The 15,288-nt window shown below is 46.4% G+C and overlaps 1 protein-coding gene across 5 annotated transcripts in view; it reads left to right on the top strand.

The window, feature by feature from the left end:
- LOC126529757 (inactive histone-lysine N-methyltransferase 2E-like) overlaps positions 1-15,288 on the top strand; it is a 392,924-nt gene that overhangs the window by 106,604 nt on the left and 271,032 nt on the right. For 4 of the 5 annotated variants that reach the window (XR_008612213.2, XM_055070020.2, XM_055070022.1 and 1 more), the window contains exons 5-6: positions 2,767-2,897; positions 4,756-4,806. Coding sequence is in view for 4 of the 5 variants with exons in the window: in XM_055070020.2 (XP_054925995.1) it covers positions 2,767-2,897; positions 4,756-4,806 (182 nt within the window). In the remaining variant the exon portion in view is untranslated. The remainder of the gene's footprint in view (positions 1-2,766; positions 2,898-4,755; positions 4,807-15,288) is intronic. The other variant, XM_055070021.1, reaches the window with a different exon arrangement.

The following is a 15,288-nucleotide window of genomic DNA, read 5'->3' as shown; positions in this document are numbered from 1 at the left end:
TGTACCAACAAGCTTGATTTAAAATTAAAGTTTGATGTTCGCCTGGCATCCAATCTGTTCATGGTTATATTGCGCTCAGTTTTACACAGACGATATAAGTGAAGGACGGGACGTGGACGGATGTAGCGCAAGCTACCAACTCAATGGTAGTTTGCGCTACGTCCGTCCGCGTCCCGTCCTTCACTTATATCGTCTGTGTAAAACTGAGTGCAATATAACCTTTAATGTTCACCAACCAGCCCCCTTCATTGCTTTACTAAATGCAATCTGTTGACACATCCATCGGAACGTGTTGGAAGTCGCTGGTGTCGGTATGACTAATCAGATGCCAGATTGGACGCCACATCGTATCATGCATGTCCTATTTGTTGTGGCAATCAGCAAAATGAATACATGTTTGAAGCAGGTACTTTCCATACACCAATAATTTTGCTGGCATCGTTAAAAGCACTGAATTTGATTTTACTGGTCAGGTTGCTACCCAATTATGTGGAAGTTTTTGTTGCCCCCTGCAGGAATACAAAAGTTTGGATGACAACATTGCATTCTAATAAGTTTTCACATGTGTGCCTTTCTTGATGCTTATAGCAAACTTAAAAGAGCGTATATAGGACATGGGCAAGACAAAATAACACAAGCGCGTCTGTCGTTCTGGATTGTCCAAGTCATTTTCTGTGCTCTTTCAATTTTGCTATATGTCACCATAAACCAACAGCTATCCTAGCAGTGAGCCTATTTTGCCGTTGTTGCTTTTGCAGCGACATAGTTTCTTGCGCAAAAAATGGGAGTGCAAACATCAATACCCAGACCTTAATCCCGTGACCCTCCCGTCGAGATGGCACGCCGCCCTGAGCAGCTCCCATCTCGACGACCAACCCTGGGCGACCCAGCAGGCCTACGAAGCGGCGAAGAGGCAAGACCTCGACGTCCCATCGTGGGAGGCCTAGGCCCAGCCGACTGAACTGCTTGTGCTCATTAAAGTTCACTCTCTCTCTCTCTTTTAGTGGAAGAAAGACAGAGCAGCGCTTGTCTTAAGCTTACAAATTTTAGTGAATAAATAAAAAGACCAACTTGCTGCACCGGTGTGGGCCCATGTGTGTACTTTTCTGCTGTTACTAGTGTTGGGCTTTGGAAGAGTTGATTGCTGGTCTAGTTGGTTTTCCATAGTTGAAATAGTAACTTCGTGCGATAAAAATCACAGAGACAAGAAAGGTGGGCAAAGACAAGCACTTGTCTTTGTCCACCTTTCTTGTTTCCGTGGTTTTTATTGCGCTAAGTTACTACTTCAATTATTGGGCTTTGGCAATGGCTGCCTGTTGATTCATAGCCAACATGTTTGGGAAGGAAAAGTGTTAAGCTCGAAAATTGGTTCATTCCTTGGTAAAAGCAGCACAACAGTGACAGTTCTTACCTGTTCTGTGATAGTCAACATGGCTTGGTGTACGACACCCGTGTCTGTAAGGGAGTAATTTGACTTGACAAGTGTGAAAGCGTTTTGCTCTTGCTCAAGAGTGCTGGGCAAATACTGATGAAGAACAAACAAGGGACGAGAAAGGAACACGACACGACTGCAGTTGTCATTCTGCATTCGTGTCATGTTCCCTTCGCGTCTCTTGTTTTCTCATGCTATTTTTTCGGCAGTTTACTGTTACTGTGCCTTATTCGTTGCTAGATTACAAATGTGAAGTTTAAACATAGCCCCAAACAATAGTTCTTTATTTAAGGTCAGACCTGCTTTTTTCGAAAGATAAGCACTTAGACAGCTTAAAGGGCCTCTAACCAGGTCTGGCCATTTTGAGCTGACAAGTGTAATGCATACAATGTGTGTCCATGATCATGTCTGCTTAGAATTACCTCACTACTTGTTGTGGAAAGAGCTGCAATTTAAAACTAAATGTCGTTTGCCCTTCTTCTCGAGGGCGCTGTGTTCCAAGAGGGTGGGGTGACGTATATAGGCAAGTGTGCCTACGTACATGTATATGCTGTGATGTCACTCATAGTGACCTGTGACTCTTCGAGAATTATTCGAGGCAACATCTGTTATTTGTGTAATCTGTTGGACAAATTAAAGTTTAGAGAAATAATAAACTACACAAACCAAATATCTGCACATTTTTGTTTTACTTTGCCCTGCAGCAGGACTGTTTCCGTTTTGTCTGCTTGTTCCCACGTGATGCAGTCATGTGCTCGGACAACGAAACATTTTTTACCATGTTCCAGCATGCAGTCATGCTCTGTAATTCGGCTGCGTTTACCTCAGTGTTCGTATAGCACTGATTTATACCACTAGTCTAGTGTTCTCATGCACAGCACACAAGATCGTGTGCTGTGCAAAAGAGACAAACACAACAGCTTGCATGCGCAACCGTGAGTGAAAGTTCGCCACACAGCAAAAAAGTGTGGGAAAAAAGAAAAGCAAGAAGAAGGCAGGACCCATGATGTCTGTATCACACGATCTTCGAGCTGTGGTATGAGAGAATGTGGGGAACGAATTTCGCTTCTGGAGGCCAGATGGGGGCAAGTAGTTAGTGTCTGTGTTGGCAGTGACACTCACCCCCTGAAATCGGGGGTTCGCGGCACTGAAATATGCATATCTTGACTATGAATGAACCAGTTTGAAAAATTCTGGCAGAACGCTCCCGAGAGGGCACGTAATAACTTCCAGCGTATAAACAAAATTTGCTATGTGGCTTGGTGAGGGGCCCTTTAATGCTCTGAGTCTTGTAAGAAACACAATGCTGATGACTGCATTTGGCTGTGATGCAGGGCTGCTGAGCCGACTTGAGTCAGCTCCCGAAGAGGACCCCAAGGGGGCCGAGCCTGCCACCAAATCGCGAGTGGTGCGACGCAAGCGGCAGCGCTCAGAGTCATCGCCTGACCCGCCAGTGGTGCACAAGGTGCATGCTGTTTCTCTCACCATTATTGTGCATTTATGGGCAAAGTGAGCTGTCTTTCTTTTGTCAAGTGTGAAAGCAGTTATGAGCTCTTCAAGTCTCATACTAGCATTGACTTGAGTTGGAAGGGCAGTGCAACTTTTGTACTTTCTTGCCTGATTGCTACTTCGAGTGATTTTAAACACACTTTGTAAAAGCCATCATGAGGATATCTCCTCAGTATTTAACTAAAGAAGCATATCTTAAAGGGGGCATTACACACATTTTTCGGTCATAATTTATTTTGTGCGAGGTAATGCTTGTGTGTTCAAGAACACGTTGGCAAAATTTTAGCGCACTTGAGCCAGCACGCAATTTGTGATTAAACTTTTTATGTTACGCTCAAACGGCATGACAGTCGAGCAACACCGGCATGCTCATGTTACGTCACTAGCTGCATGCTTGCCGAGTGAGCATGTGTATTCCTGCGAAGTATCGGCGTTTCAGCCAGGAAACTTCTGGTTTGTTCAGCCACCATGGTACCTATGCTGTGGGGTGCCAGAGCTAACGGAGAAAGGAGTGCTGCATTTCGTTCTTCAGTTTCCCCAAGGAGCCCGTCAAGCATAAGGCTTGCGAGATGAATGTGGGCATGAAGGACTGGCGCTCTTCTGATGTTTTTATTTTGTTCTGGAAACACTTTATGCCAGACAGCTACAATGACGATTTGCACCTGCCCGCCAAGTTTTGGATACCTGTCAAAAAGCTGAGGCCACGGTCAGTTGCGATGCCTACCGTGCTCACGCACTGACCCATCCGGCAGGCAGTGGCCTGGCAAACATCAGCCTTGCTATATTTTTTTTACCGATATTGGGTGCAATAAAGCAAGTTGAAGTAAAGGTTCAGCCAAAGCATACATTATGCAAAATTCTTGCGTTGCGGACACATTTGCTTGGGCATTTGTTTACGTATGCTGCACGCAACTACAGAGTGGGAAAAAAAAAATGTTTGCAATGCGTGGCAGCTTAACAAAATTGTAGTTTTGTTGAGTACAGATCCGAGAGACGCATGCATGGAATGCATACCAGCAAACAATCTGCGGGCATAACAATTTGCATTGTGCAAAGCAGCACCAGACCTCATCTCCCGTAAATGGCTGACTAAGCAGTGCCGCGTGCATGAAATATGACGAAATAAAGCTGTAGTGCTCAAGAGTGTGGAAAGACATAAACAGCATTTCGCGCAACACCTATGTCGCCATCTATGTTAAGTACGTTTACTATGCTGTCTTCATCCATTCCTCCAAGATTTGCATGTGCCAATCTCGGAGGCCGTGTTTCATCACTTGAGCTGGGGGCTATAGGGTTGAAGTCAAAATGCACGTCGTTTACGACGTCATCGCTGCTTTTGCTCCTCAAAGATTTGTCGCTTGGTCCTTTGCGCAAAGTTGGCAGCATTGAAGACATGGCACGCGTTATCTGGAGCAAATATGGAAACAAACGACCGCCGTGGTCCAACCTTGCGTGGTGTGGTGGCTGATTTTGTAGCGGATGATAGCTCGGTTACATGCAGCACACGATGTCGCACATGGCATGGCAATAGGCCGGTTGGCATTGGAGGGCGGGGCTTAGAGTCTGCGAGTTCTGGCTCATATTTTGGACCGAAATGTGCTTTTACTGCCCAGTTTTGACATGTGTATAGCCATGATAGACCCTCTATTACAATTCCTTGTGGTAAACCGCAAATTGTTGGGTGAAACATTTCGCGCCCCCTTTAAGTGCTCGGTAAAACCCAGGTGTGCATCATGTTCACAGTTATGCTTTAATGAATACTAACCCTTGATGCGAAGAGTGCCCGACTGTAACAGTGGTGTTTCTTTTTACAGAAGGCCATGAAAGAGAAGATTGAACGCAAAAGGGTCAAGTTAAAAGGCATGGTGAGTGGCCTGTGGCTGGGTTTTCCAGCAGTATGTATAGGATGAATACATACAGTGAAAGCTAAATAATTTGCACCTCCTCAGTTCTGATTATCGGATGATGGGTAACAATGGGAACTGTGCTTCCAGCTGTCAGGCAGCAGCCGCTTTTCAATTCGATTGACATGTTCTAACCACCGTGAAGTCTGAAGGAGCAGATGGTGCCTACCAGGTGCTTTTTAATTCTACAGTGAAACATCGTTAAACTGTAGTTGGCCAACATAAAAATTGTAACAGTGCAAACACATGCAACCACAAAGTAACGACGTAGTTGGCTGGAGCTCGGAAAAAGTATGTGCTATACATTAGTACTGTTTAACCGAAAATAGCATGAGACCGACCACTTACCCATCAAAAACGGAACTCACAGAGGGTGCGATGAAAGGGGGAAAAAACATGCAGTATTTATTAACTTTGCGCGATAAGCGTTATTTTCGTTGGATGCCGCGGTGGCCTAGCAGCGACAGCGGCCTCGAACTTACTGAAGCTGCGAGGCAGCTTTTTAGCCAGCCCCTTCTTCTCGGCAAATACTCGCATGGCAGATTCCTCGTTGGCGTTACGTATTCCCCGTGCACGCGCACGGTAGCACTGCAGAAGTCGCGGGGCGCCTTTTTTATTGTGGGGTGCTGTTCTCGTCGCGCCGATTGCATTCATGAGGCTGACGTAACGTGCAGCTTCTGCCACTGTCGGGCCTGAATCACCCGTGCTGTCGCTTTCTGTGTCGTCCTCATCACTGTTGCTAGCTGACACTTCGGCAACAACAGAGGCAACGATGGCGAAAAGTCAAACCTCGCAGCCAGCATCTCTTCACGGTCGCAGCAGCGCTGCCGCGCAACTTCTTTGCATTACAAATGCCACACACCGTAGTCAAGTGCAGTCCAAGCGCACGCGTCTGCCGGCCGTGAAGACGAACCGTGCATCAGCAACGGTCGCACCATACAGTCACATCTTGAGCCAGAGTTAATCTTGTCTGAGGAGTTGACTGTGACCACCGCACCGCCACTGTCCGCGCGTCACTTGCTTCAGTGCCGGCAACCAAACCGAAGATAGGGTTGATGGCTGGAGGAGCATGCTCGGTGGCGATGGACTCAAGTGAGCTTTTGCTTGTGCAAGTTGCCGCAGTGAGTGCACTTCTCAGCAAAACACCGTGCCATCAGTGCTTCCAGTCAGGGATAGCGGTAGTGCCAAAAACCAGGCTTGGCCTTGCCGTGAAAATGGTTTTACATTGCTCAGCATGCGGTGCTTTGGAAGCACAGTGGTCTTCACTAAGAGAACAAGGAAGCCGGGCCTTTGAGGTGAACCTGAGGTCTGTGCAAGCAATAACGAGCATAGGGAAGGGTGCCACTGCCCTTACAGACCTTTGGTCTGTGATGAATGTTTCGTACAGGGGGCTTCATCAAAAGACATTTCAGGGGCACCTGAAAGCTAAATCAGGCCTGCTGCAAGCACATCTGCAACAAACGTCTGCGCTGATGCTGTTGCAGCTGTGAAGAGAGTCTACACCGAAATGGACCCAACATTCCATAAGAACACCACAGTCATTTATGATGGCACGTGGGTGACCTGGGGTCACAGTAGCCACATTGGTGTAGGGGCTGTAATTGAATTTTACACTGGCTTGGTACTGGACTTCGTAGTCCTCCCAAACTACTGTCATGGGTGCACGTTGGGGCCAAAGCCAGCTGACAGTGATTATGATGTGTGGAGGCAGGTGCATCAATGTCAGAAGAACGCGAACGTGAAATCCGGCAGAATGGAGGTGGAGGCCGCACTTGAGCTCTTTCATCGTTCCTTGACAAAGAACAGTCTGCATTACACCAACATCGTGTGCAATGGGGACAGCCGGATGTACTTGGCGCTGTCTGAGGGCCAAACCTACGAGTTTATCCAGTCCTCTAAAGAGGAGTGTGTAAATCACGTTGAGAAAAGGATGGGGACCAACTTATGCACTTTGGTCACCAAGAGCAGTAGAGACCAACCACTTGGTGGCCGAGGGGGCCTGACACAAGACCTCATAAAGAGGCTGACAAGCTACTATGGAATGGCCTTGAGAGGGAGCGAGAATGTGAAGGATATAAAGAGAGCAGTCATGGCAACATTTTATCACATCACCTCTACAGATAAGGAACCGCACCACGAGCTCTGTCCTCTGGGGCCGTCAAGTTGGTGTAGGCATCGAGCAGCAGAAGCAAAAGAGGAACCGCAGCCTGCTCACAAGTACAGGTTGAAAGTGCATGTAGCTGAAGCCATGTAGTCAGTTTTCCAGTGTCTCTCTGAGCCTCAGATGCTGGAGCATTGCAATGGGAAAAAAAAAACTCAAAACGCAGCAGGAAGCCTGCACTCCGTGATTTGATCAATCATGCCAAAGGATAAAAATGCTTCCCTGATTGCTGTACAGACAGCTGTAAGTGAGGCAGTGTGTCGCCTCAACAGTGGCACCCTTCGAGCTTGCACAGAGTTTTGCACCTTGCTTGGCATAAAACCTGCAGGACATGGTCTCCGTCGAGCGGCTGAGAAAGATGCCTTGCGCAAGAAGAAGGCATACAAAGCACATGAAGGCTGGCATAAAAGATCCAAGAAGCCAAGAGATCAATCAACTTGACGCCTGCAACTACAAGGCCGGTGGTTTCTAGCCTAATAAATATGGCCCAAAACTTCGTACATATTTTTCTCAATACTTTTTTCTACCACCAAGGTCAACTTGCAAAGCCAATATCTCAGCCACCGTTATGAATATTTTTACAGCATTTGTTTTTTACACTCGTTGTGCATCACGGCACACAATGACATGCTTTGTTTTCAAAATGGTTGCTTCAATATAATTCGTTATCTTTTGTTTTCACGGTCGAGATTTTCATGTAATTGGAGTAGCTGCCAAAGAATGAGAATATAAAAAAATGCTGTTAGGTTAAATATATTGCGGGAATCTCATTGTGTGGAGAATACATACAGGAGTGCTATCAATGTTTGCTTGAACTCCTAGCATCAATTTACAGGTGTGTAGGCATTTTGCAAAAATGGAAGCAGAAAAATTTTGTAAGCAAGAAAGCACTTGAGATATTACAGCCATATATTCAGTTTTGTTTATGTGATATTACTAACACCTGTGCAAAACTTCATCAAAATCGGCTGGTAAATAAAAAAGTTAGCTTTAATCCCCATGTCCCTCCGTAAAGAACCGTATTGGTATTCAGTAGAAAAGAATGTCACTAATTCATTGGTTTCAGAGGAACAAATGCACTTGATTCTGTTAAACAAAAATTCTATTGAAGAAAAAAAAATGTTCCATATACTATTATTGAGCTGTCATCAGTGCTAACATACTAATTTGGTGTTCCCTTTAATAAGTGTAGACTGTACTATATATCTTGATTTCTATGTACCTAAGTTACTCGTGGCTTGCTAAATTCTTGTTATGCAATGCATTCTTATTATGCAATGCTAAGAGACTTCCAAGCATGTACAGCACCTTGTTTTCTTGCCCAAAATTTGTAACTATTAAATTTTGTAAAAGAATTTTCTGATATTGGGGATATTTGATTTCATGTTTGGATATTTTTTAAAATTCAATTCGGTGTTCGATTTGAAACCTACTATTCGGTCTGCACTGTTACGAACGGCCTGCAAGGGTACTGACCTACAAAACTTTCCCAGCCAGCCACAGCATCGAGCATGGTGAGCTTCCCAGAAGCGACCATGGAAGCCTTCCCCACCTACTGCGGCGACATGACAGTGTGCTCATGAACACCCCCTCGGCGCCGCTATGACTAAATGCAGTCGGCGGACCAAGTATTGTTAATGAAATCGCCAACGCCTTCACGGTTCGATTGAAGCAGGGGGAATTCCCGGAACGAGATACTTTGCGGTGCCTTCTCATGGGCCTTTGAAGACGCCAGACAATGGACAGCCACAGTGGCCACTGCGAGGTCAGCTCGGGGATTAAAGGGAAGCTGAAGAGTCTGTCGAATTCAATAAGACGCTCATATGCGAATGCGGGAACCTTATAAACCATGTAGGTAAAATTTGGTTTTCTTTTTTCAATTAGGAGCGACGTAATCATCGGTTGAAATTGCGCGGTAGCTCCGCCCCCCGTCGAATGCCGCGCGCTGCTGCTGACGCTGACGATGCGAGCGAAGACCGGAAACCGCGGTGTTGTGACGTCAACTCTAGTGTTTCGTTCCTTCGCAGCATCCGCGACCGTGCCTGACCGCGCTTGTTTCTGCGTGCGTGCCATCGTAATCTGCTTCGATCGACCCTGCATTCCTTTGTTGGTGCGTCTGCGTGTATGTAGAGTGGTAGTCAACGTGCGTGGGAGCCAACGTGAGTGGTAATCAACGTGAGTGGTAGTCAACGTGGTAGTCAACAGATGAAGGTCACTACACGTACCGCATAAACCGGGAAGCTTTTCACGCGTTTAAACCGTCTTTGTAGATTGCCGACAGCTTTGAACAGCGCACAAATGCCGACGACCGCATCCCCGCTTACGTTCCACGAGGAGGCATGCAGGAACACAACACTACAGTTGTTTGACCGGAAACGAGCTCACTAGATCGGCGAAAGATCGGCGAGATCACTAGATCGCTTTGCAAAAAACATACTCACCAAAGAGCATTTCCAACACGAGGAGATCCCAAGACTTTGCTTTCGTTCGCGTCGAAAGCACTGCTCGCACCAGCATCGTTTGCTTCTTCGAGAGGCCGGCTCTTCGCAATCGGCTTGTACATGTAGGGAGTAACGCTGAACTCCTCAGAAAAACGCAGTCTCTCTAAATTTTCCATTACCGTCTCAGAAAAACAGCACCAAACTACCTGGCACCGCGCTTCATGTGTAGCGGCAGCGGTCGGTTCCTAGAGTTGACGTCACGAGGCGCCCGACCAATCACAGGCGGAAACGAGACGCGCGAGCTGGGTGTGTCCGCTGCTGCACTTTTCGTCGAAATAAAATATATTTGCGCTTTCTTTCGCTCAATTTCGATACGATATTCGAATTCGGAGGGTTGAAAACCATTATGTACAGATGTTCACTCATTTTTCTGGAAAACCTTTCAGCTTCCCTTTAAGAGGCACCTGCTTGGGTCAGGCACCGTGTTTGTGAGAACCCACTCACCTCAGCGTGGTCAGTGAAACCTGTGCGGAAGTGTGTGTGTACCCCCCCCCCCCCCCTTCTGAAAAGGCGGGTTGGCTACGATGACTTTGAATGCTCCGAATTGGTAGCAGGTTGAACGGCCGTTTTTCCCTCATCTAGGGAGGACAGAGTGTTTATAAGCAGCTGTTGTGCGGCTGCTGAGTGCGCATTCCTCTTTCAGTCATGTTAGACTCATGAACTGTAACGTTCTCATGTAGATACTGTAAATAAACCCATATTCCTCGTTCTCGAGAACAAGTCCCTCCTTTCAACAATATCCTCAGCGTGGATAAGTTGGACGACGGCATTGGCCAGCTACTATCTATTTCATGCCCAACTCCAAACACAACAGCACGCACCCCTGATTCAGACAATTGTGGGGATTCACACACGGACTTAGTTAAGACAGCACTGCTAGACGGTGCGCTATAAAGTCCAAGGTAAAGTTGGAAGCATGATGCCCAGCTGCATACCCGTCTCATACTTGACTCGTTTAGGCGTTGGCAATATGATGCGTCGTTACACTTATTCAGTGCTAATCGCATTAAGCTTGATAATCATCGGGGGAATGGGTTGTGCAAATTTCTTTTCTTTTCTTCGGATCTTTGCTATTTTTAGGCATGTGTGATTATTTTAATTTTAAATTTCAGTTCATTTCAAGCAACAATTGTCCAGGAGTCCAGTACTAAAGGCAGCATACCATATTTACACGATTGTAAGTCGACCTCCCTTTTAAAATTTGAAAATCTGAAGTGGGGGGGTCGACTTACAATCGAAACCAAAACGTGGCACCGAAAAAGAAAAAAGTGAGACCAACAGGATATCAGGGGAGCTACAACGTAGTTCCAATTTTATGTTTGCTCAATGGCTTCACCCCGTCGCTTTCCACTATCCCATGGGTTTGTTTGCTTTTTGGAAGCGTTTTTCAACATTTTTGCGAGTTTTACAGTGCACACAACACTCATGGGGTGCGGGGTTGATAGTTGATGGAAGCGCTGCTGTTCCATTCGCGGCGGTGCCCTCAGAACGGCGGTGCTGGCGCGGAGTATCGGTAGTACATGGAAGGGCAGACACCACTCGCGGCTTGCATGTTTCTCTTCCCCTGTAGCTCTTTAGTTTCATGCGTTCAATTTGACTGCCAGCCACGTGCTACTTCCATGCTTCCTCAGTCATCATGAGTGTTCCGAGTCCACTAAACATTCGGCGCTCGTTCACGGCAACGCTGCTGGGAACGGGCTGCCATCCTTTATGCTGAAGAAACAAATAACTGCGCAGAGGGCCGCAAGTTTGATGTTTCTTAATGGGTGGTGCGAGAGTGGCGACGGCAGCAAAGCTAAATTTTCACCTGTGATGGCAAGCGAAGAGGTTTCTGCGGGCCGAAGTCGGGACACTTTCTGGAGCTGAAGGCTATTCTTGCGGCGTACATCGCCGAAATGCGTGATCGGTCCCTGTCAGTGGCGTGCGACATGGTCACGAGACAAGCCTGGGTCTTCGCCTTTTAAGGACCCGCTCCGCCGTGAGTACGAGTGGCTGGCGGCAGAAGGCACCGAACTTATTCCAACCGCACCTGTCAAAAGAGCCTCCCTGACGGCTGCGTGTGGTTGGGCGCTTTCGCCGTGGACTTATGTATGTATGTATGCGAATGCGGAATTTCGCTGGACGGCGATGTGCTTCGGGACCGTAGCAGCAATGACGATGGCAGCACTAGTGAGGAGGACTAGTCCAGGGACCATGCCATCTAGTACTAATAAATTTTCATTATGGAATGCGCCCACGCGATATGGGGGGGTTGACTTACAATCGTGTAAATACCATATGTGCCTGATGTGCATTCGCCATTGTGTGGCTGAAAAAATATTACTCTATGAAGTGTCGAAAGGACAGTGAACCCTAGTTGTTTATTCAACGTGCACTTTACATACTTGCAGATAAAAGACAAGATGCATGGTTAGTGAGATTACTGTATGATTACTTATTCATTGATAGCTGGTGGGCTCTCAGCCTGTGCACATAATTGCGACACATCCTGTTCATTTGCAAAATAATAAAAGTGCACCTTTCATTATCTTCAACTGCACCCCCAATATGAAATTGTTTTAATCCTTTCAGGGTCACTTTGTTTTTTAATGTGTCCCCCAGAGTCACATGTCTTCAATGCAGGTTTAAATGCTTCAGAGTGACTTATTTCGAAAAAAGGAGAGCAATTAATATTTTTGAGGTCTCAAAGTGACAAGCATTTTTTTAGTGTCTGCAGTTTATACGTTGTTTATTGTTGAACAAATGGGTAAATGGTTAAACTAGCATAATTATTTTTACATGTGTAATAAAATTCACAGGACATTGATAAGCTGAGCTAGTGAGTAATCCTTGATAAACTGCTTCAGAGTGCAAGAGAACACACATACAGAATGCACAAACACCTGGAAAAAAATGAAACCTACCCTATTACAGCACAGCTCTTAGTGCCCATTCCTGTGTTGAGCGTCGACAGCGTCCGTCGGTGTAACCGAGAGAAAGCGCACAGCAAAAAATTAAAGAGCGAATGGGGAGCCCTGCGCTCCCCATTCGCTCGGAATAAAGACCGCAAGAGCAAAGAGAGCGCAAGGAGGAAAATTGAGGAGGAGAGTATGGCAAAAGGGGGAGGAGGAAAGCGAAGTGCTGCATGAAACGTGGTTCATGGTGCCGCCCAGCCATGTGGCGAATGTGTCCACCGCTACCATACATGAAAACAAAGGGCTGGCTTGGGCTTCGGACCCACTGCGCCAGGGCCAGTTCGCCTGTGTTGCAGCCGCCGCCACTAGAGAATGTGCTCCACACCAGCCACACATTCATGCTTTCTTTCTGAACACTGAGAGTCGCAACCGCTTGAAATGCTTTCGCTGCCGCTGCTACTAAATGAGCTGCTTGAGCAGAGAGTATCCCGTCTCTCAGACTAAAATTCTTTGCCACAATATATTGCGAACTCAAAACACCTAAACAGCTAGGCTCAAAATTAGCATTAAGGATTATTGTAATTGTCGCTAAATTTTTATCTTGCAAATACTGCTGAAGTAAAAATTCACATGATAAGCTAATGCCATTTATTTTTTCTGGCAAGCACTCGCACAGGACTTATTTGTATGTTTTGAATAGGTTTCACTGTCCATATGTCGAGGTATTTCATCTCATTTTCCACTTTCATCATATGTTGTGCCGAGCATAGCGTTTCCAACTTAAACCACTAGAGGGAGCTCTGGCACTGCGATTGGAAATGCAGTTGTTTGCTTTAAATCAAAGGTACAATCAGGACTCGACGGGAACCAAAGGTCAGTGGGTCGCCTCGCTTTGGGCGCTCATGGGAAGACTACAAATGAAGCTGTGCAGGATGATATGGGCTGGACAAGTTTTGAAGTGAGGGAAGCGCGCAGTAAAATTGAGTATGAAGAACGACTGAGGAGTATGGAAGAAAGTAAATGGGCTGGGAGAGTGTTGAGGTGTCCGTACAAGAAAAACATTGATTCACAGTGGAGGAAATGAACTAGGAAGCTTACCAGCAAGTATGTGGCCTGTAGGGTGGACAACACAGGAACAAAGAACGTCAAGCAGAAAATCAGAGAGCCTGAAATAATCTCATGGGTGGCGGCAATGGAAAAGAAACCGGCCATGAGTAACTACTTAAGAGGAAAAAACGAAATCAGGAAAGAAACAATTTATGATAACTCAAAGGGAAGCTCATTACTTTTCGAAGCGAGATCGGGATGCCTTAGAACACGCACCTAAAAGTGAGATATAAGAAGGAAGAAAAAGCGTGTGCTTTCTGCGGTAAAGCTAGGGAAACTATGGAGCATGTTTTATTAGAATGTGAAGACGTCTACCCAGTGGTCGATTTAGGCATCACTGGCCTCCTTGAAGCCCTTGGGTTCAACGAGAGCAGTTGAAAAGTAAACATGTCCGCATTAAGGATTAGTCAGAGGCGATTGGAGGATTGGTAGATGAAACGTAGGGAAACGACAGAAAATGGAGACGTACAAAAGCAAAGTTCGCAATAGGTGGTCAGAAAATTTGGTTGTGGGAGTTCATATTGTTTTTTTTTTCTTTATTTCTTTTTTAACCTAGGTAGGACATTAGGCATTCCTCCTAGTTATACCATCAAACTTGCACTCGACTGTTCTTCATGAGCTTCATGACACCCCAACTGCTGGCCACCTTGAGGCTACTCGGACACACGACTGCATGCGCTGCCTCTGCTATTGGCCTAGATTAGCCTGCTCAGTGCGGTATTATGCCAGTGCCTGCGAGCTCTGTCAACAGCGAAAGAAACCGTGTATGCTTCCTCCTAAGTATCTCCAGTTCATCGACGTCTCACCTTCGACGTCCCAGTCCCAGCACCCATGTTTGTCATTTCTTTCTTTCTCATCTACGTCTTTCTCACGCACTTTTTCGTTAAGGTGTTCCCGCCTTAGCCCTTCTATGTCGGTTTGGACCTTCTCGGACCGTTTTCTACATCTACTTCTGGAAACAAATGGGTTGCCATCACTGCTGATTATGCGATGCGCTACGCAATGACATAAGCGCTGGTGACCAGCTGTCTGACCACTGTCTGACAATTGCTGACTAACCGTGGCCGTACCTTCCATCCCTAGACGAACAGGCTCACTGAGCACTTGAATCGGACCTTAACAGACGTGCCTTCAAAGTACATGTCCGCTGACCACTGTGATGGGGACCTAGTATTTGCATACGCGACATTCGCATATAATTCCTCAGCATGACATTGCGGTATACTTCCCCTTTTACCTTTTGTTCCAATAGGAATCAACTTTACCGTTGGACACATTTCTTCCTTCCGCTGTTACTTCGACTAGGGAATATGCACGCAGGGCCATTGCAGGGGCTGATTACGTGCGGCAGATAGCCCGTAATAGACTTGCTGCTTCCCAAAAGAATCAGAAGCGCCTTTACGACCAGTGACACTTAGACAAATGTTTTGCTCTGAGTGCCCTTGTGCTGCTTTGGATCCCGTCCCGACATGTGGGCGTTTCTCAAAAGCTTCATCCTTGCTACACCGGCCCATACCGCATCCTTCGACAATGACTGACGTCACATAGTTTGAGGTTGTGTGCCAGTTGCACAACATTTGTTCTGTTGTCTATCGATGTCATTCACATTTCAAGACTTAAGCATTACCACCCGTCCTCTGCTGTGGATACTTAGTGGCGCCGGGGGTCATGCTACATGTTATTCAAACAAGATGTTGTAGACACTTGGATTTAGTGGGACATACCCATAAGTGGGCTTTGGCTGGTCTGAGGATGACAACTTGTTTTGCTGGATGTTGGC

Source organism: Dermacentor andersoni, chromosome 9 (assembly GCF_023375885.2).
Source record: "Dermacentor andersoni chromosome 9, qqDerAnde1_hic_scaffold, whole genome shotgun sequence".
Lineage (NCBI taxonomy): Eukaryota > Metazoa > Arthropoda > Arachnida > Ixodida > Ixodidae > Dermacentor > Dermacentor andersoni.
Note: the sequence above shows the minus strand (reverse complement) of the source record. Positions and strands in the feature narration are given on the sequence as shown.